Source organism: Saccopteryx leptura, chromosome 4 (genome assembly GCF_036850995.1).
Source record: "Saccopteryx leptura isolate mSacLep1 chromosome 4, mSacLep1_pri_phased_curated, whole genome shotgun sequence".
NCBI classification, from domain to species: Eukaryota; Metazoa; Chordata; class Mammalia; order Chiroptera; family Emballonuridae; genus Saccopteryx; species Saccopteryx leptura.
The window spans coordinates 125788207-125809822 of NC_089506.1; the positions used below are offsets into that span (position 1 = coordinate 125788207).

Sequence of the window (21616 nt, forward strand, 5' to 3'; positions counted from 1 at the left end):
CGGGCGGGTAAGCATGCGAGCCATGGGAGAGCAGGGATGGGCTCAGTTCATTCTAGTCCCTTTGAAGAGCTCCACCAAGTCCTTGAAGTCCGGGTCAATGAGGTCGGAGGGCAGGTCGCCGTCATCGTTGGCTGCCTCTCTGTCTGCCCCCAGGGAGATGAGGTACCTGGGGTGCAAAGGGATGCCCTGGTTGCAGTGGGAAGATGTCCTGGAGGAACCTCCCCCAACCCTAGGTAGCAAGCTAGAGCAACCTAGTTTTCCTTTTTCCAGGTGGGGTGAGGGGTAAGAAACCTGACCCTTCAGAAACTGTCTGACTTTTCCAGTACGCTCTAGGGAGGACAACAGGGCAGAAAGGAGATTCCAGAAGCTCTTAAGGTTCTTAGATACACTACCAGGGCCAGCTTTTGGGGCCCACATCCTAGAGGCCTCTTGAAGCTGAGGGGTTGGGAGAAAGCCACTGACCACAATCTCTCACCTGGCTATGTCGGGGTACCCATCACTGCAGGCAATGTGCAGGGGCGTCCAGCCTGTCTCATCGCGCTGGTGAATGTCAGCCCCATATTTGACCAGTAGCTTCACACATTCCAGGTTTCCAGAAAGGACTGCTTCATGCAGGGCCGCCAGACCTACGCAGGACATGGCAGGAGGCGTCACGGCTGAGGCCTTCCCCAGGTGCCCACCCCACAGACCCTCGGCTGACCCCCAGGCACTCACCTGAGGGGTGGATGGTGTCCAGGGCCACTTTCCGAGCCCGGATAAAGCGCCCCACCTGCTCCAAATCACCCTGGCGGATGTGGTCCAGGAACAGAACGTCATTCGGGAAGCGCACACTGCGCTGGGCCAGCAGCCGCCGGCGCCGCTGCCGTGGGCTATAGCGGGCATAGCGGACAGTTCTGCTGGGCATCCTGGGGGCTGTGCTGTGGACCTCCCCTGTGAGGACAATACTGCTAGGGGAGAAATGTGCTCAGCCTGACCCCAACTAGTGGGCAGGGTCTTCCAATCAAGTGGCTTCCAGCACAGCCACCGAGATGCTCCCTGTATTCCCTCTGCAAGGACATCTCCCACTTATATAGGGCCAGCAGAGCTATATAGTAGCTGCACCACAGTCATGCTTCCACCGCCAGGGGCTGAAACTGAGCCTCTCTCCACCCTGCGCTCAGATCAAGTTTAGTGGCTCATCTTTCAGCCCACCTGTCACTATACCTAGCCAAAGGGGTCAGATCCTTCCTGGCCATCATACCCGGCCCCACTGCTGGACCTAGCAGATACCTTACAGAGGGCACCAGATGGAAAGGGCCTATAAGGAAGGCAAGCAGGTACCAAAGACATCAAAGGTCCCAGGGACCTCCCCCAGTTCTGGAACTCTGGGAGAAGAACTAGGGGCTGCCCACATCTGAGGAAGCACACCTGACCACGTTGGGGAGAAGGCCCAGGCCCACTCATCTCCTTCTCTGTAAGGTCACTTTCCATTATGGCTGTATTACTCTTAGCACTTTTACTAAAACATGGGCCATGGTGTCACTGCCCTCCTGCTTGGGAACCTCCAAGGTTAGAATCTAAATGCCTCAGCTCCCACTCAAGCCATCCTACCATGCCCATCAGGAACACTCTGCAGTCCTGGCCCAGTAGCTCAGTTGGTAAGCATCCTCCTGATATGCCAAGGTTGTGGGTTTGATCCCTGGGCAGGGCATATACAAGAATCAACCAATGAATGCATAGAGAAGTGGAACAACAAATAACTTTCTTGGCCCTGGCCGCTTGGCTCAGCAGTTGAATGCTGGCATGGCGTTTGCAAGTCCTGGGTTTGATTTCTGGTCAGGGCACATAGGAGAAGTGAACATCTGCTACTCCACCCCCCCTCCCCCTCCTACCCACCTCCTTCCACAACCATGGCTCATTTGAGCAAGGTAGCCCCAGGCACTGAGGATGGCACCATGGCCTCTCCTCAGGCACTAGAATAGCTCACTTGCTGAGCAACAGAGCAGCGGCCCCAGATGGGCAGAGCATCACCTGTTAGGGGGCTTGCCAGGTGGATCCCAGTCAGGTTGCCTGCAGGAATCTGTCTCTCTACCTCCTGGTCTCTCAATAACTTTTTAAAAAATATATTAAGCCTGACCTGTGGTGGCGCAGTGGATAAAGCGTCGACCTGGAAATGCTGAGGTCGCCGGTTCGAAACCCTGGGCTTGCCTGGTCAAGGCACATATGGGAGTTGATGCTTCCAGCTCCTCCCCCCCTTCTCTCTATCTTTCCTCTCTCTCTCTGTCTCTCCCTCTCCTCTCTAAAAATGAATAAATAAAAAATAAATAAATACAAAGAAAATTGTAGCAGGAATTCTTTAAAAAAAAAATTTAAAAAATGGCAAAAAAAATTATAAAAAAATATATATATATATATATTAAAAAAACCCACAAATTGATGTTTCTCTCCGCCTCTCTCTCTCTCTCTCTCTCTCTCTCTCTCTTTCTTTCTCTCTAAAGTTAAAAAAAAAATTTTTAGCCCTGACCGGTTGGCTCAGTGGTAGAGTGTCAGCCTGGCGTGCAGGAGTCCTGGGTTCAATTCCTGGCCAGGGCACACAGGAGAAGCACCCATCTGCTTCTCCAACCCTCCCCCTATCCTTCCTCTCTGTTTCTCTCTTCCCCTCCTGCAGCCAAGGCTCCATTGGAGCAAAAGTTGGCCCGGGCGCTGAGGATTGCTCCGTGGCTCCATTGGAGCAAAAGGTGGCCTCAGGTACTAGAATGGCTCTGGTTGCAACAAATCAATGCCCCAGATGGGCGGAGCATCATCCCCTGGTGGGCATGCTGGGTGGATCCTGGTTGGGCACATGCGGGAATCTGTCTGACTGCCTCCCCGTTTCCAACTTCAGAAAAATACAAAAAAATAAAAATAAAATAAATTTTAAAAAAAAATTTTAAAGGACCTTGGCCAAATAGCTCAGTTGAGCCTGACCAGGTGGTGGCGCAGTGGATAGAGCGTCAGACTGGGATGCAGAGGACCCAGGTTCGAGACCCCGAGGTTGCCAGCTTGAACGCGGGCTCATCTGGTTTGAGCAAAAAAGCCCACCAGCTTGAACCCAAGGTCGCTGGCTCCAGCAAGGGGTTACTCGGTCTGCTGAAGGCCCGCGGTCAAGGCACATATGAGAAAGCAGTCAATGAACAACTAAGGTGTTGCAACGCGCAGTGAAAAACTAATGATTGATGCTTCTCATTTCTCTCCATTCCTGTCTGTCCCTGTCTATCCCTCTTTCTGACTCACTCTGTCTCTGTAAAAAATAAATTAATTAATTTAAAAAATTAAAAAAAAATAGCTCAGTTGATTAGAGCATCATCCCCATTCACAAAGGTTGTGGGTTTGATCTCCAGTCAGGGCAGCCAGTGAGGGCTCATACAAAACAGATCCATAGTTTTGTCTCTCTCCCTTTCTTTCTAAAGTCAATCAATAAATTTAAATAAATAAATGATTTTTTAGGTTTTTTTTTTTTTTTTTTTTTTTTTTTTTAAGATTTTATTTATTGTCTGACCAGGTGGTGACGCAGTGGATAGAGCGTCAAACTGGGATACCAAGGACCTAGGTTCAACACCCTGAGGTCACCAGCTTGAGCGCAGGCTCATCTGGCTTGAGCAAAAAAAGCTCATTAGCTTGAGCCCAAGGTTGCTGGCTTGAGCAAGGGGTTACTCGGTCTGCTGCAACCTCATGGTCAAGGCACATATGAGAAAGCAATCAGTGAACAACTAAGGTATCGCAACGAAAAACTGATGATTGATGCTTCTCATCTCTCTCTGTTCCTGTCTGTCTGTTGTTATCTATCCCTCTCTCTGACTCTCTCTCTCTGTCCCTGTAAAAAATATATATATATATTTATTGATTTTAGAGAGAGGAGATGGAAGCATTATCTCATAGCTGCTTCTGGCATGTGCCTCGACTAGGCAAGCCCAGAGTTTTTCAAACAGGCAACCTCAGCGTTCCAGGTTAACATTCCATCCACTGCGCCACCACAGGTCAGGCATAAAATAAATAAGAATTTAATAATAAAAAACGAAATCCTCTGCAGCCCTGCCCACATGGCCTGTTTCCCTCCATCATGACCCCTGTCCCTGTCCCCCAGTTCTGCTCGGTCTACTGGACACATGCTGAAACTTGGTACTGAAACTTAAAGTGGTATCCAGTGTGCTCCAGGGACAGGTTATCATGTCCCAGGTGGCGTGTGCACTGGTCTGTGCCCTCTGTAGCTGGCCCAGTGCAGACTTAACTATAGGAGTGCAGCCAGTGGAATTTTAAAAGAAGGTCCAGCAGGCTGGGCCAGGCCACCTGCCTTCACTGCAGCAGCCAAGGCCTGAGGCGGGGCATAGATAGGCCTGGGTGCAGAAAAGCAGCCAGTGGACAAGGTGTGAGTCAGGGACACACATCCAAGAGCAGCACTGGGCCAGGAGCAGGCCCATGGGATCAAGACAGCCCTGCACATCTAAACCTGGCTATGTTGTTTTTGCTAGGCCTACTGTAACAAGGATCCAAACTGGGGGGACTTCAACAACAGAACTTGATTCTCTCCAAGTTCTGAAGACTAGAAGTCAAGATCAAGGTGTGGGCAGGGTCAGTTCCTTCTGAGGGAGGGTCTGAACCAGACCCTCCTCCTGGCTCCTGTAGCAGTCCTTGGAGCTGTCTGCTAGCATACACTTTAGTCTACCTCTAGCATTGTGTTCACATGGCAGTCTCCCTGTGGGCATGTCTGTGTCCAAAATTCTCTTTCTTGTAAGGACACCAGCCAATAGAATAGGGGTCCACCTTGCTTTATTTAGTGTGACCTCATCTTGATTAAGTACATTTTTTTAAGAAGGGGAAGTGGGAGAAAAACATCGATTTGCTGTTCTACTTATTTACGCATTTATTGGTTGATTCTTGTATGTGTTCCAATTGGGATCGAACCTGCAAGCTTAGTGTAATGGGACGATGCTCTAACCAATTGAGTACCCAGCCAGAGCTTGACTAAGTACATTTGCATCAACTCCATTTCCAAATAAGGTCCCTCCTGAGATCCTGGGGTTAGTACATCAACATATGAATACTTTGGGGGGGTGCAGTTCAACTTATGACCTGGATGTGATCCCCCTGGGAGGTCACTGAGGCCTGAGGTCAGAACCAAGACTGGTCAGCACTCTTCTCAGGGGTGGGAAAAGCAGCTGGGTCCCCTGTACCCCTTGTATCACCAATCTGGTCTTTTTTTTTTTTACAGAGACAGTGAGTCAGAGAGAGGGATAGACAGGGACAGACAGACAGGAATGGAGAGAGATGAGAAGCATCAATCACTAGTTTTTTGTTGCACATTGTAACACCCCAGTTGTTCATTGATTGCTCTCTCATATGTGCCTTGACTGCAGGTCCCCAGCAGACCGAACAACCCCTTGCTGGAGCCAGCGACCTTGGGTTCAAGCTGGTGGGCCCCTTGCTCTAACCAGATGAGCCCGCGTTCAAGCTGGCGATCTCGGGGTCTCGAACCTGGGTCCTCTGCATCCCAGACCAATGCTCCATCCACTGCGCCACCGCCTGGTCAGGCACCAATCTGGTCTTGATCCAACAAACTCAAATCACCACATATACAAGGGTGGGCAAAAGTAGGTTTATAGTTGTGAGCACTTAAAACACAGTTTATTCTTGTATTATTACTTATTAATTATTATATAATTTATTTGTATTATTTGTCTTTTTTTTTTTTTTTGACAGAGAGACAGGAAGGGAGAGAGATGAGAAGCATCAAGTCTTCATTACAGCTCCTTAGTTGTTCAGTGATTGCATTCTCATATGTGCCTTGACCAGGGGGCTACAGCAGAGTGAGTGACCCTTTGCTCAAGCCAGCAACCTTGGGCTTCAAGCCAGTGACATGAGGGTCATGTCTATGATCCCACACTCAAGCCAGCAATCCCTCGCTCAAGCTGGTGACCTTGGGGTTTCAAAGCTGGATCTTCTGCATCCCAGTCCAATGCTCTATCCACTGTGCCACTGCCTGGTCAGGCTATTTGTCTTATTATTATTGTTATTATTCTATATGCTTATGATTTGTCTTTTAGGTAATGATGGCTAGTAATTTAACCTACTTTTGTCCATCCCTTTATTTAACGCCCTCTAGGTGAAAAGTCTTGGGCCTAATGCCCAAGAGAAACAGGCAGTGTCTGAGGTGGTCTCCCAGCCCCTATGGGTTTGTTCCACCTGCCTCTGCGACTCCAGCCCATAGGCCTCATACTACTGGGTGCACACCTAAGTTCCAGGGCACCTCTTCCCCGGCCAGAACCTGCAGTGGCCCTGATGGGAGGGTGGTGCCCAACACTAGTGTACTTCGGGGCTCAGAGGACAGGCTGTGTTGCCTATCTACTGGTCACTGGAAAGGAGTCGGGTACAGTTTCTTTGGCTTATTTACACGAAGCTTAGAGACTAAAAGTTCTACACTGTAGAGAAGAGACAGAACTTTCCTTTGATGTGAAGAATACCTTTTCTGATGTTGTGGAAAGTTCTGTCTGCCCTCCCCGCTCAGAGGATCAGATGAAAGAACCATGGATGAAGCTGCCACCAATGGCATGGCCCTCCCCGGAAGTGACCAGGCCCAGGGCCAGAGACAGGCTTGGCAAGCCCATCAGGTTCCTGCTATCTAGAGGACCAAAGCAGATAAAAACATTTAAGGCAAAAAGCTTACTTTGAAGTCCAAAGAGCCCACCTGTAGGGGTTGGCCTGCAATAAGGGAGTTGAGCAGGGCCCACTGTAGGCACCTCCCTCCCTGAATTCTCTGAGGCCAGAGCACCATAAGGATCTGCTGCCCAGGCCCAGCAGCTGCTTGTTCAGGTTTCAAAGCCACTGGCTTCTTACCACCTGAAGAGAGAAAGATCAGGAAAGAGAGAGGAAGACATTAGGATGTTCAAGCTGTTAAGCTTTAACTGCCCACCCCAGAGCCTGTGGAGTCACCTCTCCAACCCATCAGCCCTGCCAGGTCTTGGCCTCTGCCCACAATCTCCCAGCAAAGCAGGCCCAGGATTGCTCATCAGCTATGTCTGCAGAAGAGGATCATAGCAGTGACACCCTTTCCTGGAGCATGTGATGGCAGTGCTCTTGCAGCTGGGCCTGGTACCAGCCTTCCATGAAGTGGGCCAGGCTCTCACGGCTTGATACAGGGTTACCCGCATGGTCAGTGGGGCAGGGAATATAGGATTGGGCATGACCCAGCCCTTGTAGCTATGACCCTGCCAGACCCCTCTGTGCTGCCAAACCACTTAGATTTCGAGTGTCAGACATAACTTGTCAGCAACATCCTTCCAGGGTGCTGACACCCCTTCCCCACCATGCATGTCACTCTGTTGGCAGGACTGAGGCACAACATGCAAACTTGGCAGCAGACAAGTCACTCAGAACCAGGGGAGGATGCCTGGCCATGTATAGAATAAGCACACTGCTGAGCTGGAGCAGTGCCCAAACACTAGGGTGCAGGGACAGGCTGGGCCCAGTTGGTGCTGCCCAGGGAACTCCAACTGGGTCCTACCTGCATAGCACACTGCTTGCCTTAGTCAGAGGCAGGAGCAGCCCTGGGGTTGTGAGGGCCTGGATGGTGGCTGATGGCATAAAGGAGGGCAAGGCAGGCATGTAGACCTCCTGCTGAGAGCAAGATGGGTCCTGACAGAGATGATATCCCACCTCCCTGTGGTCTGTGACCACTGAACTATGTTCACAGCCAAGTCCCATGGTAACTAATATTTGCCAGACATGACACTGGCATCTGGAAACCCTAAGCAGAATGTGAGCCTGAAATAGGGGATCAGGGATCAGGAAACATGCACACACTTTCTATTCCAGGGAGCAAGTTGTCGGTGGAGGTTTTGGATGGACCATGTGGGCTCCACATTGCTCTGCCTGGGCCATTCCCTTCTTCAGGAATGCCTCAGAGGCCTTCCTGCCTCTCTGCTGCTGCAAATGTGCAGAGACCATGCTGCTGAGTCCCACACTCAGGGACTCTTGGTCAGGGACCGGCCCTACATAAGCGTAAGCAGGCACTGCAGGCCCTAGAGGTATCCCTGATCCACAGTCAGAAGTGCCATCTGCCCTACATAGCAGCCAGATGACACCTTCAAGCCTCATTGTGCTTTTTAAAATGCGAACTACAAGCTGAGCTTCTAGAAGTCAAATTACATTTAAAAGAACTCGGTGATTTGATCTTTTTTATGTGAATGTTTGATGATAAGCTCAGGATCATATCATTTAGTCAATTTTTAAAATTTTTATCTTATTTTTAATTTTTAAAATTTTTCTAAAGTGAGAAGCAGGGAAGCAGAGAGACTCATGCATGTACCCGACCGGAATCCACCTGGCATGCCCACTAAGGGGCAATGCTCTGCTCAGCTGGGGCATTGCTACGTTGCAACTAGAGCCATTTTTTTTTTTTTTTTTTTTTGTATTTTTCTGAAGCTGGAAACGGGGAGAGACAGTCAGACAGACTCCCGCATGCGCCCGACCAGGATCCACCCGGCACGCCCACCAGGGGCAATGCTCTGCCCACCAGGGGGCGATGCTCTGCCCCTCCGGGGCGTCGCTCTGCCGCGACCAGAGCCACTCTAGCGCCTGGGGCAGAGGCCAAGGAGCCATCCCCAGCGCCCGGGCCATCTTTTGCTCCAATGGAGCCCTGGCTGCGGGAGGGGAAGAAAGAGACAGAGAGGAAGGAGGGGGGTGGAGAAGCAAATGGGCGCTTCTCCTATGTGCCCTGGCCAGGAATCGAACCCGGGTCCCCCGCACGCCAGGCCGACGCTCTACCGCTGAGCCAACTGGCCAGGGATGTTTTGCCAATTCTTGAAGCCTAAAAATGCTGACTTCTCACTGAACCCTGTAGCAGTTAGGAGCAGTGGCTGGAAGAGACCACCATTGTACAAGAGACTCACCACCTCCAACCAGGGCTGGATCCATGTGGGGTGGAACACGACCAGTGTCCTAATGTGGTCCGAGAGCAGGACCACCGCCTGACTAGATGCGCAAGGAAGGGTAACTCTGGCCATACCTGTCATAGGTGAACCAGATAAGCCAGCCCCAGAGCATATGAGCAGGGCCAGGCAGCACCTGCCTGCTTCTTGACCTGGTGACCTGCGTGTGCACCCCAGGTCATACACTTGGTGACAGATTATGACGGCTGAGATGCCTATGAACTTCCACACTTTCACTGTGCTCCAAGAAAGGTGTCTCAACAAGAGCAGCCCCCCAAGCCCACCTTCTCTCTTCAGAGTTGGAATCCTAACCCCCATCACCATAGCCTAGAGATAATAAAGCAAAGACAGGTAGTAAAATTTAAAATTTATTTGGCCAATGTGTTCAATTCCAATATTGTGGTAGAAATGCCTGAAGAACTGTCGACAACTGATTGGGCTCAAGCATCCCTGGCTGTCTCTCAGCCTGAAAAAGGAGGGTCATGGCTCTCTGTGGTGCAGGCCGCAGGCCACCCTGTCAGAGCAGCCAGGAGCCGACTCTGGGAGGGCCCTGTCCTGGCCCAGCTGGTGCCCACCGCCCATCCTCATGGTGGGGCCCTTGTGACAGAAACCTCAAGTCTGTGTTTACCAGACAATGTAGGAGCCATGCAGTCATGGCTACACTGGCACAAGTGAGAGTGACTGTCCAGCCTGGTGTGGTTCCTCTCCACACAGGGGACACCCGTCTCCAGGGCAGCCCAGCCAAGATGAGACAGAGACCCTGATGTCCCAAAATGTCTAAAAATCTCACAGATAGAATATTTTTAAAAGTGATGGCATAATAAACCTAACCAGGAGGCATCACTGCCAGCGTGAGATTCCAAAACATTTTAGGAGCACTCTGGACAAATCCGTGTACCAAAAAGTACATCACAATAAAAATTTAAAAAAAAAAAAAAAAAAAAAAAAAGCCCATCAAGACGGTTGTTCTGGAGAGAAATTCCTTTTCAAAAATTGAAAAGCAGAAGGAAGAGATGGGTCTAAATTTACACGTGTTAGAGTAAAGTGTTGCTTCAGAAAGTTCCCTGCAGTTCCGATTGGTGCTCCATCCTCCTGGGAGGGCGTGCAGGCTCCAGAGGCTGTGCTGCTGGGGGTGCAGCCCCGGAGGGGCGTGTCAGGGGTGTCCAGGGCTGGTTCCCACGTTACAGTTCGTCTTTCACAGCTTTCTGATCATCGTCTTCCTCCAGGTCAGGCTCCTCTGCTTCCTCTAGATCTTCCAGATCCTGGGATGTAAGGAAAGGGTAGGCCAGGGTCCCAACCTCAGCATGACAACCCAGCAGAGGGGCCACTGGCATGCAATGTCCACCCACTCCAGCCCTCAGGGTTTGTGGGCCAGTGACAACCCACTAACTACAGCAGTATGAGCTACCCGGGCTCCCCAGACCCAATCCAACCCTGTTTAGCAGCCAGAGTGGATCCCTCAGCCCCATGACCCGAGATTTCAGGTAGGCCCAGCTGGCTTGAGCTGACTATGCCCTCTGCTCCTGGACACAAATGTCCTGCTAGTCACAAGCCCACATCCCTTCCATATCCTCTTGGCCTGGGATCAATTCTGACGTCCCCTTGGCTCCCCCACAGCTGACCTTGGCTGACACAGGGCACGTCAGGGCACCTCAGCAAATGGGTTGGGGAAGGACATTAGAGTCCAAATTAGCGGAGAACCACGTGGAACATGGGACAAGTGAGACTTCATAAGCAAACACCAGCACTTAACAACCCTTCCAAAGCACTCCACACATTAGTGCTGATCGTAGAGAGGCAATTCACAAACCAAGTGAGGGCTTTTCTGTAGCCAGCCTGGCCCAGGCACACATGTGCCTCCAGTGTCAACTGAGTAAGCATGGTCGAGTGGATTACAAATGTGGCCCCAGATACCAGCCAAAGTGACCACCACTTACATCATCATCCCCTGCTCCATCCTGGCCGCCACTCTCCAAGAACTTCTTAAAACCATCTAGTGTCCGCTCCCCGTTGTAATCAATGACCTGTGGGGGGTGGGGATGAGAAGCAGGCCCTGGGGATACCTGCAGAATGCTGGGGCTTCTAGAGTGGGCCAGCTCTGCTCTGCACACCCCCGCCCCACCCCCATCCCTGCCTCCACCAAAAGCGCACCGTTCTGTCTGCACTGGCGGGGAAGAACTTGAGTGTGGGGAAGCTGTGCACTTTGACGGCCTCCACCTCATTAGATGTCGAGTCCATCTTGGCAATGATAATATTTTCATGGTCCTTATAGGTCTCTCCCAGCTTATCCCAAATGGGAGCCAACTGTTTGCAGTGACCACACCACGGGGCATCTGAAAGCAAGCAGTGCTGAGTCCTGCTGGGCCAGGAAACCACTCCCTGCCCTGCCCCACCCCACTCCCTTTAGTGCCCACAAACCCAGGGAGAAGATTCACTTACAGAATTCCACAAACACATTCTTCTTTTCATCAAAAGCCACCTCTTCGAAGTTCTTCCCAACTAGCACTTTCACAGGCTGCTTGTCCCAGTCTTCGGGCAGCTCCTGGCTCATAAGGTGAGGCTGGAGGGCAGGCAAGGTAGGATCAAGGACCGAGCGCCTATGACCCTGACCCTGCAGACACACAGCTGCCCTCAGCGGACTGTGCCTAGGGAGCCTCAGGAGGGCTGAGCCCATAAGGCCAGGGCTGCTCCATGCTCCCCACAAAGTGAGACAAGGACGGCTATGTGGGTAGGGTTAGGAGGGGCCTGTCCTCAGAATCCTACCCTCATGGTTTTACACTGCAAGGATGCGGCCACACTAAGGAACAAGAGGCTGGTGTAGACCAACCCCAGACCTGGCGCGGTTCCCACCTTGATCTTGCCCTCCAGGAAGCGGTGGCAGAAATCTGTTATCTTCTCTGCCGTCAGCTCATCCGACTCAGGCTTGTACTTGGTCATCTCCTCCTCCAGGGTGATGAGGCGCACGGCAGGGCACTCCTCCTTCTTGAGTCCAAAGAATTCGAGGATGCGCTGGTTGTCAGTGTGGTCACTGTCGATGAATATAAACAGGATCTTGGGGGAGAAAAAGCATGTTGAGAGCAGCACTGGGAAGACAGCACAGCTTCACCTACAGCAAAGCTGTGCCACAGGCGCCTCTGCTCTGACCTGGCACAGGCCCTCCGGACCAAATGGCTGAACCCTCCCTGAGGGCCTGGACCCCAAGAACAGCTATCCCCAGAGCAGCACAAAGCCCTGCTCTCCACCTTAGGGAGAGCCACACACCTTGCCCTTGAAGCTCTCAGCGGCTTTCTTGAAGTTGCTCAGTTTGCTGTCATAGTCAGACACACTCTTTGGCAGGAACAGCAGGATGTGAGTCTTGATTTCACCTCCGAAAATCTTTGGGGCCGTCTGTGTTATAAACACAGGTTACTGGTCTCAGCCACAAGCTAAGCTATGGATGCAGGATACTGTCCCAATGGCCCCGACACCACTGGACACCCGGATGACAGTGGGGACTCTGCAAGTGAGGTCCCTGGGCCACCCCCAGGGGCAGGCCCAGCAGGGGAGCCACACCTGCTCAGTGAACTCGATGACCAGTGGCAGCTGGTTGTGCTTGATGAAGTCGAGTAGCTTCTCTTTGGTGACCTCCCCTTCAAAGTCATTCCGGCCTTCGTCAAACTGTGGACAGAGAGAGGGCTCTGACCACTAAGGGCTCAACAAGGCCACCCATGTCCCTGGCCAGTTTGGTGTGGCCTAGCACAGCAGTTTGGCAGCCTCACATGCGGGTCCATAAAACAACCAGGTGAGGCCTGCAGGGACCAGCTGGCCTAGATCCTGCCCCACAGGATCCTCAGAAGCCAGCAGAGCCCCATGTCCTGGTGCCAGGGCACCTTCCTCATCTCCAAGTCCCTAAAGCACCCACTCAGTGTGTGGGCCACACCCCTGTGGGTGGCTGCAAAGTCAAGGCGACTTTCATCATTGCATTCAAGGGTCACCAGGTGTCATGTGCCTTCTCCTGCTTTCTCCCAAGAATGCAGAATGTGTGACATCACAGCCACTAAGGGCAAAGCAGAAGAGTCCATGGTCTTCTGTTCAGGAAGATGTTTAACATACCAGCAGAATCTAGACACCACTCTTACCATTAAAATGTTACCTGGGAAGCCTGACCAGGTGGTGGTGCAGTGGATAGAGCGTCGGACTGGGGTGCAGAGGACCCAGGTTCGAGACCCGAGGTCACCAGCTTGAGCACGAACGAGCTCATGTGGTTTGAGCAAAGCTCACCAGCTTGGACCCAAGGTTGCTGGCAGGAGCAAGGGGTTACTTGGTCTGCTGTAGCCCCACAGTCAAGACACACATGAGAATGCAATCAATGAACAACTAAGGTGACGCAACGAAAAACTGATGAGTGATGCTTCTCATCTCTCCCCATTCCTGTCTGTCTGTCCCTATCTATCCCTCTCTCTCACTGGTCTCTGTCAAAAAAAAAAAAAAGTTACCTGGAAAAATTTGACATTCATAAAAACATTTTTGATAATACGTAATGGGTTTATTATTGTTATTTTAGAATGAATTAAGTTTTTAAAAGTTTCTCAGTTCTAATTTGTAACACTATAAAAACCAACAAGAATATTCCATATAAATAGAAGCTCTCATGTAATAGACCCCAGCCTGAGGCCATGAACAGGGGTGGAGGAGTGCCTGACATAGGTGTGTCCTGTGCCTGAGTGTCTCCAGGTGACAGTTCAGGTAAAAAAAACATTGTTCAAAAAACAACAACAAAAAGACATTGTTCAGAAAAAGAGAAGCTGGCAGGTGGCTCCATCAGGCACAGAGCGGGTCAGGCCCCTCACCCCAGTTAGAAGCAAACGGGCTGTGTCCCACTCCTCTGCCCCTCTGAGAAGCAAGCATTGTCTGCCTGATTTCACACTAGGCTGCCACCCCTTTAGTGACACAACCTTTCCAGTAATGTTGCCAATTACACTATATTCACTGTCTACTTTGGTAAAAAGCAGACAGACAGCCTTCATTTAGTTGGATACAGCTTCAGGAGGCCTGAGGCCTGGGCCCTGGGCAGTGGAGGCCAGCCCACCAAGCCACAAAGATAACATCATAAAAAGGTTGGACACCCCAGACAGCAGAGCGCCCAGCCCCAAACCCACTCCTAACACCCAGCTTCCACAAATAAAAAGGAAAAACAGAGTAAATGTCAGAACAAAGACAGAATGCTCAGCTCTCAAACCCATGGTCCAAGTCATGTGACAGTGACTCAAGCCAGGACTCACAGCTCAAGAGCTGCTGGTACCACTGCAGCCTTGTCATCCTGGCCAGCAAGGGGCAGTGGCCCTAACGGGGAAGCAACCGGCTAACAGGCTGCCCTGGACAGACAAGAAGACCCAGCTCACCGTGAGGAACTGGGGTAAACAGTCTGAAGGAAGGGGAACAATAAAGGCTGAGAAAGACAGAGTGTGACAGCTGAGAAAGTGGGGATGACAGGCTGGTCGAAACATGAGAGGTTCTGTGGTCTGGCTGTAAGTGCGACACTCCTGACTCACAAAGCAAGGCCTTCGGGCTTGGTCAGGCTGCCCAAGACAACCATGTTGTTGAGCAGACCCTGAAGCCACTGCACAAAAGGGGAGACACTGCCCCTCATTAGCACTGACACCCACAGCATGGCTGCGCCCAGCTTATGTGGACTTGAACATCAGCCAGAACCAGAGTCTGCATAAGAAGAAATGGAACCTGACCAGGCAGTGTGGATAGTGTTGGACTGGGCCATGGAGGACCCAGGTTCGAGACCCCGAGGTTGCCAGCTTGAGCGTGGATTCATCTGGTTTGAGCAAAGCTCACCAGCTTGGGCCCAAGGTCACTGTCTTGAGCAAGGGGTTACTCGGTCTGCTGAAGGCCCACAGTCAAGGCAACATATGAGAAAGCAATCAAATGAACAACTAAAATGCCACAATGAAAAATTGATGCTTCTCATCCCTCTCCCCCCTTCCTGTCTGTTCCTATCTATCCCTCTCTGACTCTCTCTCTCTCTGTCTCTGTTAAAAAGAAAAGAAGAAGAAGGAGAAGGAGGAGGAGAAGAAAGAAGGAGGAGAAGAAAGGATGAAGAAGAAGGAAGGAAGGAAGAAGAAGAAGGAAGGAAGGAAGGAGGGGAGGGAGGGAGGGAGGGAGGAGAGGGAAGGAGGGAGGGAGGAGAGGGAGGGAGGGAGGGGAAGAAGAAGAAGAAATGGAGTTCTACCCTTTAGGGACACATGATCACCAAAATCTGCTATCCGGTATGAAAACAGGTACCCCAAGGTCAAGGGTGATGGAAAGGAACAGTGTGGACTGATCTCAAAATCTCACAGAATCTCTCTCTGTCTAAACTTTAGAACAAAACTCAGGACTCTCTTGTTAACACCACTCAACTTGACAGTTCTTCCTAATCAGATGTTATGTAAAATTTTCTAGCAAGTCTACAACTGACTGATCAATTCTACTCCCTTCAGGAGACACTGTGAGGGTTTCCACCCAGGAGAGACAGCACATAAAATTTGACTTTTACCAAGGAAGGGGCTATAGAAATACCCCAGCCTCAAGAATACAGAAAGAAAGCCGCCCAGGTGACCTAGGCCACCTTGGTGGTTCCTATCCTCTGCAGCACTGCTGAGAGGGCTCTCACCTGCCCAACAGCCCAGGCAAAATGCTAGATGCTTAGAAGGTTCTGCAAAGAGTTCCGTTCCCCACCCTCACTCAGAGCCTGCACACAGCCTGAAGTCAGTGCCTCATCCAACTGCACCTTTTCTGACAGGCCAGACAGCAGTCCTATCCCCACCCCTGAAGACATGTCCCGCCTTCGGGCTCCTGTCACAGCCTACTTCCTCTGCTTCTCTGCCTGTGTTCCAAGAGCAGGGGTTTCCCAGCGTCTGATGGCTGAGATTAAGAGGCAAAGACCCCCACCACTACCACTGCATTGGTAACATAGAGACATGAATCCTGCTGTGTCCCAGCAATGGCGCAAAGTGGCTAAGACACCAGCAGCCCCTTTACAAAGAGGAAGGACACCAGAAGGAGGGGCTGTGGGAGCCTGAGGGAACCAGGCTTTGACTCTAGGCTGGGAACACCCTTCCCCCAAAGCTAAAACTCTGGAGTCTCTGTTTGGTGTAAAGAAAAGTTTTAGAAATAAAAACAATGTTGCACCATATATGTTGTAATTAATGTTACAGAACTACTTAGAAATGATTAGATGGCAACCTTGTTACTCTGTCCCACCACAGTTCTCTTTTTGAAAAGCTAAGGCTGCCTGACCTGTGGTGGCTCGGTGAATAGAACATAGACCTGGAATTCTGAGGTCACTGGTTCGAAACACTAAGCTTGTCCAGTCAAATTACATACAACAAGCAACCAATAAACAACTAAAGTGAAGCAACTATGAGTTGATACTTCTGGCGAGCTCCCCCAACTAGGTAGGTAGGTAGGTAGGTAGGTAGGTAGGTAGGAAGGAAGGAAGGAAGGAAGGAAGGAAGGAAGGAAGGAAGGAGAAAAAAAGAGAAAGAAGAAAGAAAGAATAAAGAAAGAAAAGAAAAGCTAACACTCCGAAGCAACTCTGCCCATAAAACATAGCATGGGGCCTGACCAGATGTTGGCAGTGGATGGACTGGGATGCAGAGGACCCAGGTTCAAAACCCCGAGGTAGTCGGCTTGAGCATGGGATTATAGATATGACCCCATGGTCACTGGCTTCAGCCCAAAAGGTCGCTGGCTTCAGACTAATGTTATTGGCTTGAGCAAGGGGTCACTCACTCTGCTGCAGCCCCCTGGTCAAGGCACATATGAGAAAGCAATCAATGGACAACTAAGGTGCCACAACAAAGACTTGATGCTTCTCATCTCTCTCCCTTCCTGTCTGTCCATAACTGTCCTTCTCTCTTTCGCAAAAATACCCAAAAACAAACAAAAAAACACAGCATGGGGCTATCACAGAAGCTGAACAAAGGGCTGAAGGCCACTCTCTGACTGGCTCTTATGCCCTGACATTTCAAAACGGGTCCTGATAAATGCCAGGCTGGCGGTCCAACAATCCAGTGCCTCTCGGCAAGGTTCTCGAAGAGTGTGCAACAATAGAAAGGTAACATCACCCCCAGCACAGCGCCTCAACCACCTCAAGCAGAGCTGCCCAGGGCCACTCACCTTTTTAAAGAGAACAACTCCATCCTTGTCCAGTTGGTATTTGGAAAACACATCACTGTTGGAGGTGATACCGAAGGGTATGTCATCGATGGTTTCTGCTGCCAGCAGGAACTGCTTGGCAAAATCTGACTCCACATCCTGGAGAGAAGAACCAGAGGTGGCAGCACACTCCAACACCAAGGACCCCTGCCCAGGTCAGTAGTAGGGCAGACCGTAGTGCCCAGGCCATAGCAACCCATTCTCCAATAGCAGGGGTAAGAAGACATAAGATGAATCCCAAAGTCCCTCTCTCGAGAAGGGAAAGGCGGCAGAAAGGATCAACTTGTAGTAGCTTTCTCATATGTACCTTGACTGGGCAAGGCTGGGTTTTTTGTTTGTTTGTTTTTTGGTTTTTTTTTTTTGTATTTTTCTGAAGTTGGAAACGGGGAGGCAGTCAGACAGACTCCCGCATGCGCCCAACTGGGATCCACCCGGCACTCCCACCAGGGGGCGATGCTCTGCCCATCTGGGGCCTCGCTCTATTGCAACCAGAGCTATTCTAGCGCCTGAGGCAGAGGCCATGGAGCCATCCTCAGCACCTGGGGCAACTCTGCTCCAATGGAGCCAAGGCTGCGGGAGGGGAAGAGAGAGACAGAGAGGAAGGAGAGGGGGAGGGGTGGAGAAGCAGATGGGCGCTTCTCCTGTGTGCCCTGGCCGGGAATCGAACCTGGGACTCTTGCATGCCAGGCTGACAATCTACCACTGAGCCAACCGGCCAGGGCCAAGGCTGGGGTTTTGAACTGTGTCCTCAATCGTTCCAGGTCAATACTTTATCCCCTGTGCTGCCACAGGTCATGCATCTCTCTTTTTTAAAATTCTTATTGATTTGAGAGAGAAAGAGGGGAAGGGAGAGTAGGGAAAGGGAGAGGAAAGGAGAAAGAAGGGGAAGAGGAAGGGAGAGAAGGAGGGGAGGGAGGGAGGGAGAGACAGAGAGAAACATCAATTTGTTGTTCCACTTTTTATGCACCATTGGTTGATTTCTGTACATGTCCCAACTGGGGATCGAACACACAACCCTGGCGTATCAGGACAATGCTCTAATTGAGCTACCCAGCCCGGGCACCAAAGTCTCTACCTTGAAGAAACCGATGACTGTCACCTCACTGGACTCCACCAGGGCCTCTGCGGCAGCCCGGTCCGGCAACGCAGTGGCTGCAGGGCCCGTGCGCTTCTTCAGCCAGTTCACTATGTCATCAGCTTCTCTGCCAGCTGCACCCAAACACATGCAGTGTTCACTTAAAACTGGGCCCACCCTCCTTGCCATCCTCATCTGAATTCACTGCCAAACCTGAGCAAGACCAGCTCTCACCACTGAAGGGGCATCTTACCCATGTGTGAATTACAGAGCTAAAAAAGGCTTTTCTGTGTGTGGGAGGCCATGGTCATGCTTTTAAAGGAGTGGCCACTTCTGGGTAATGGAATTATAGATCATCTTTCTCCTTTAATCCCTTTGTACTTTCTAAATTTTCCTTGATGTTTGTATTCATTAAACGCACAGACACTTCCCTCCCCACCCCACCCCCTCCCGGTCTTACTCTAGGGCTTTTCTTAATTAAAAATGTGCTAGAATCTATTTTTTTAAGTCAGCCCCAATGCCAGTTTTCCACATAAAAACAGGCTGAACACCACCCTGTCTCCCTTGCCCAGACTGTTTGATCATCCTTGCCATTCACAGCTCTCAGAACAGAGTCACTAGGGTACCACCCAGAGCAGAGAAATAAAAGAAAGACACCCAGTCCTCCTGAGACCGAGGTTGATGATGCTTCTTTCCCCTCATAGAGTCTGACTACCTGGTCCAACGTGAAAGGCTGGTCAAATCTCACATTTAAAAAGATTCTGCTAAGTAGTAGCAAAAGCTGAGTCATCAGTCACAGGTACAACTGAAAGTCACCTCACCTACAAAACCCAGGGGTTAGTAACAGGATCAGGGTACCTTTGGACAAGGCACTTCCTGTTCCATAAGTGAACACAGGTAAAAATGGGACTAATGAGACAGCAGCCCAGTGAGAAGACCACAACTGCTAACATCAGAATTAACACAACAGGCCACCTAAGAGGATTCTGATAGAACCGGTTCTATAGACAAAAAATTCTCCTTTGGTTACAGGTACTGCCCAGGAAACAAAAGGACCCAGCCCTATGCAAGCAGGCTCAGAGTGAGCAAGCAGAGGCTGAGGGCTGGGGCAGAGAGAAGATGGGCTTGAATTTGAGTTCTGCCCTGACAACTGTGACTCAAGTGTTACAGCCTCAGCCCTTGCCCATGAAAAGCCCGCAGTGCTCGGCTTGGTGGCCAGCCCAGCTGATGACAATGCTGCACTCGGTGCTCCAGCCTCCCTCTGTCTGCCTACTGTCCACCCCCCAGGATGTCTCTCTATACTTGAGAGGTTCTGTCAGGGTGAGAGCTTTCCTCAGAGGCCAAATGAGAATTAGAATGAGAACTCAGTCCAAAGAAAGTTTCCTCTCCAAGTTTCTGAAAATGAGCCTCCCACCCCTCAAGTATCTTCCAAGGCCTGCAGGCAAATCACACTGTATGGCAGTTGAAAGGCAGAGTATACCTGTATACTCTCTGGGGGAAGCCTTGTCTCCGTTCTTGAAGAACTTGATGGTAGGGTAGCCTCGGACACCATATTGCTGGGCCAGATCAGACTCCTCTGTGGCATCCACCTTTGCCAGTCTGATTTCAGAGCCTTCAGCCTTCAATTTCCCAGCTGCTTTGGCATACTCAGGGGCCAGAGCTTTGCAGTGGCCACACCAGGGGGCATCTGAAAGGAAAGTGAGACGCTGGACCCAGCTGGCTCCTTGCTTCCCTCTTCCTTGGGCAGTTCCCTCCCTGAAAACCTTATCTGCTAAGATAACCCTCTGAAGGTACAAGGCTGAACTGATAGCTTGTGCTCTTGGGCAATATGGGGACAGAGGCCATGAATGACAAACCAACCCCCCCAACTTTATCACACTATTCAGCACAGTAAGACACACTCTTTAATGATCAGTTACCTCCTATTACCTGCATGCAAGCAATCAGTCAGGCCTATCCCTGGAATGTCCCTCTGGGAAGGCTGAAATATTAAGAAGCCAATGCTGCCCATATTAAGGGCTAATCCCAGATAGATGATATTCATCTACGCACACCTGCCCTTAGCCTCTGATTTACAACCGGCTTTTCATACTGTGGGAACATGACTACCTCTCAGCCAAGGTTTGCAGCTGTGTTGGGCCTAAGACGTCCACCTCAAGTAGTCAGGGCTTAAACACTTATAAACACAAGGTTTGGGTTCTGGTGGTAGCTGTCACAGGCTGTAGGTGGTGCGGGCAGGAGCAGGGCACTTTGGGGAGCAGTTAGGGAACTGGACCCTGGTGTGTTCCTTTATGTTTGTGGCAGCTCCCACAGTCGACCTTGTTTTTTCTTAGACTAACAGAAGAATTCTGCCATATGGATGTCAGGCACAAAAGCAGTCCTGGCTGGCAGCCCAGATCACCCTTAGAGTCCAGCTTGGAAAGGAGGGATGTCCCCAGGACACCAGCAGCGTAGGGACATTGACAGCAGGTCTGTGCGCTGTTTCAGTCGAGGATGAACCTCCCAAGGAGCTAGGAGTTAGCGTGTCCGGGGAGGCCAAAACGCTAACAGCCCTAGGGACTGCAGCCCGCTGCGAAATTGGGGGACAGAGGTTGGCGCCGGGCCTCTACGCCTTAGCCCCCTCGGTCCTGCCTCTAACCCACCCCCGCGCCCAACCCTCCGTCCCCTGGAGTTCCGGCGCCTCCGTTCCCGTCCCCACCCTGCGACGGCTGGGGCGATGCCCGGATGGCACTCACAGAACTCCACCAGCAGGTGTTTGTGGGCCGCCAGCACCTCCTCGAAGTTGCCCTTGTGGAGCACCAGAACGTGGTCCTCCTCGTCGGGGCTGGCGCCCGAGGGAGCCAGCACGGCCAGGGTCAGGCAGAGCAGAGCGGGACGCAGCATGTCCGGTGTAGTTGCAATGGTGCGGTTGGCGCCGCCGAACAGCTAGGCCACGAAAACGCGCGCCGGTCTACTCGCCTTTATAAAGCCGGCCGCGCGCGCGTGCCCGCCCGCTCCCGCTCACTATTGGCCAGTGGCCTCCATGGCCCGCCCCCGCCGCGGTGGGATTGGATGTCACACTATGTCCGGCCCCGGATTCGGAAGAGCTACAGAGGCCTTCTTTGCTCTCGCTCGGGATTGGCCAAGGAGCTCGCGCTCGCACTCTTTCCCTGTCTGTCATTGGCTCCCCGCGGAGAACTTTCTCCCCTTTGACTTGTGACGAGTGGCTTTCACCAACACTTTCCCTGGCGGCCACCTTAGGAGGTCTGGGCCCTGAGGCTCCTGATTGGCCTAGAGTTGCGCGTTCCCTGCGCGACCCTTCGTCGAACGTGGCAGTGGGGCGGAGTCCTCCGCCGCAGGGTGGAGCTGCGCCTGTGCCTTCTAAACCCCTCGTGTTGCCTTCTTACTGGACCGCGCATCCGTAACTGGT

General features: G+C 51.5%; 2 protein-coding genes across 2 annotated transcripts; both read right to left on the minus strand.

The window, feature by feature from the left end:
• Position 1: 1 nt before the first annotated feature.
• Positions 2-904, minus strand: PPP1R27 (protein phosphatase 1 regulatory subunit 27). The gene is made up of 3 exons (XM_066383755.1): positions 715-904; positions 476-626; positions 2-166 (listed from the first exon to the last, which is right to left on the minus strand). Exons 1-3 carry the CDS (start codon positions 902-904, stop codon positions 43-45), a joined length of 465 nt encoding a protein of 154 aa, XP_066239852.1. The 3' UTR covers positions 2-42.
• Positions 905-9297: 8393 nt separating this feature from the next.
• P4HB (prolyl 4-hydroxylase subunit beta) lies at positions 9298-21156 on the minus strand. Its single transcript, XM_066381559.1, has 11 exons — positions 20943-21156; positions 19688-19894; positions 18208-18341; positions 17094-17231; positions 12495-12599; positions 12204-12329; positions 11793-11993; positions 11382-11502; positions 11094-11275; positions 10880-10966; positions 9298-10204 (listed from the first exon to the last, which is right to left on the minus strand). Exons 1-11 carry the CDS (start codon positions 21088-21090, stop codon positions 10124-10126), a joined length of 1530 nt encoding a protein of 509 aa, XP_066237656.1. The 5' UTR covers positions 21091-21156; the 3' UTR covers positions 9298-10123.
• Between the last annotated feature and the right edge of the window lie 460 nt (positions 21157-21616).

Coding starts and splice junctions, on each gene's coding strand:
- PPP1R27 (XM_066383755.1), bottom strand. CDS start 904: ATGCCCAGCAGAACTGTCCGCTATGCCCGCTATAGCCCACGGCAGCGG. Junction 627..714: donor GGACACCATCCACCCCTCAG/GTGAGTGCCTGG, acceptor TGTCCTGCGTAG/GTCTGGCGGCCCTGCATGAA. Junction 167..475: donor GGGTACCCCGACATAGCCAG/GTGAGAGATTGT, acceptor TTTGCACCCCAG/GTACCTCATCTCCCTGGGGG.
- P4HB (XM_066381559.1), bottom strand. CDS start 21,090: ATGCTGCGTCCCGCTCTGCTCTGCCTGACCCTGGCCGTGCTGGCTCCC. Junction 18,342..19,687: donor TTCCCCCAGAGAGTATACAG/GTATACTCTGCC, acceptor GTTTGGGTGCAG/CTGGCAGAGAAGCTGATGAC. Junction 11,503..11,792: donor TCCTGGAGGGCAAGATCAAG/GTGGGAACCGCG, acceptor CCTGCCCTCCAG/CCTCACCTTATGAGCCAGGA.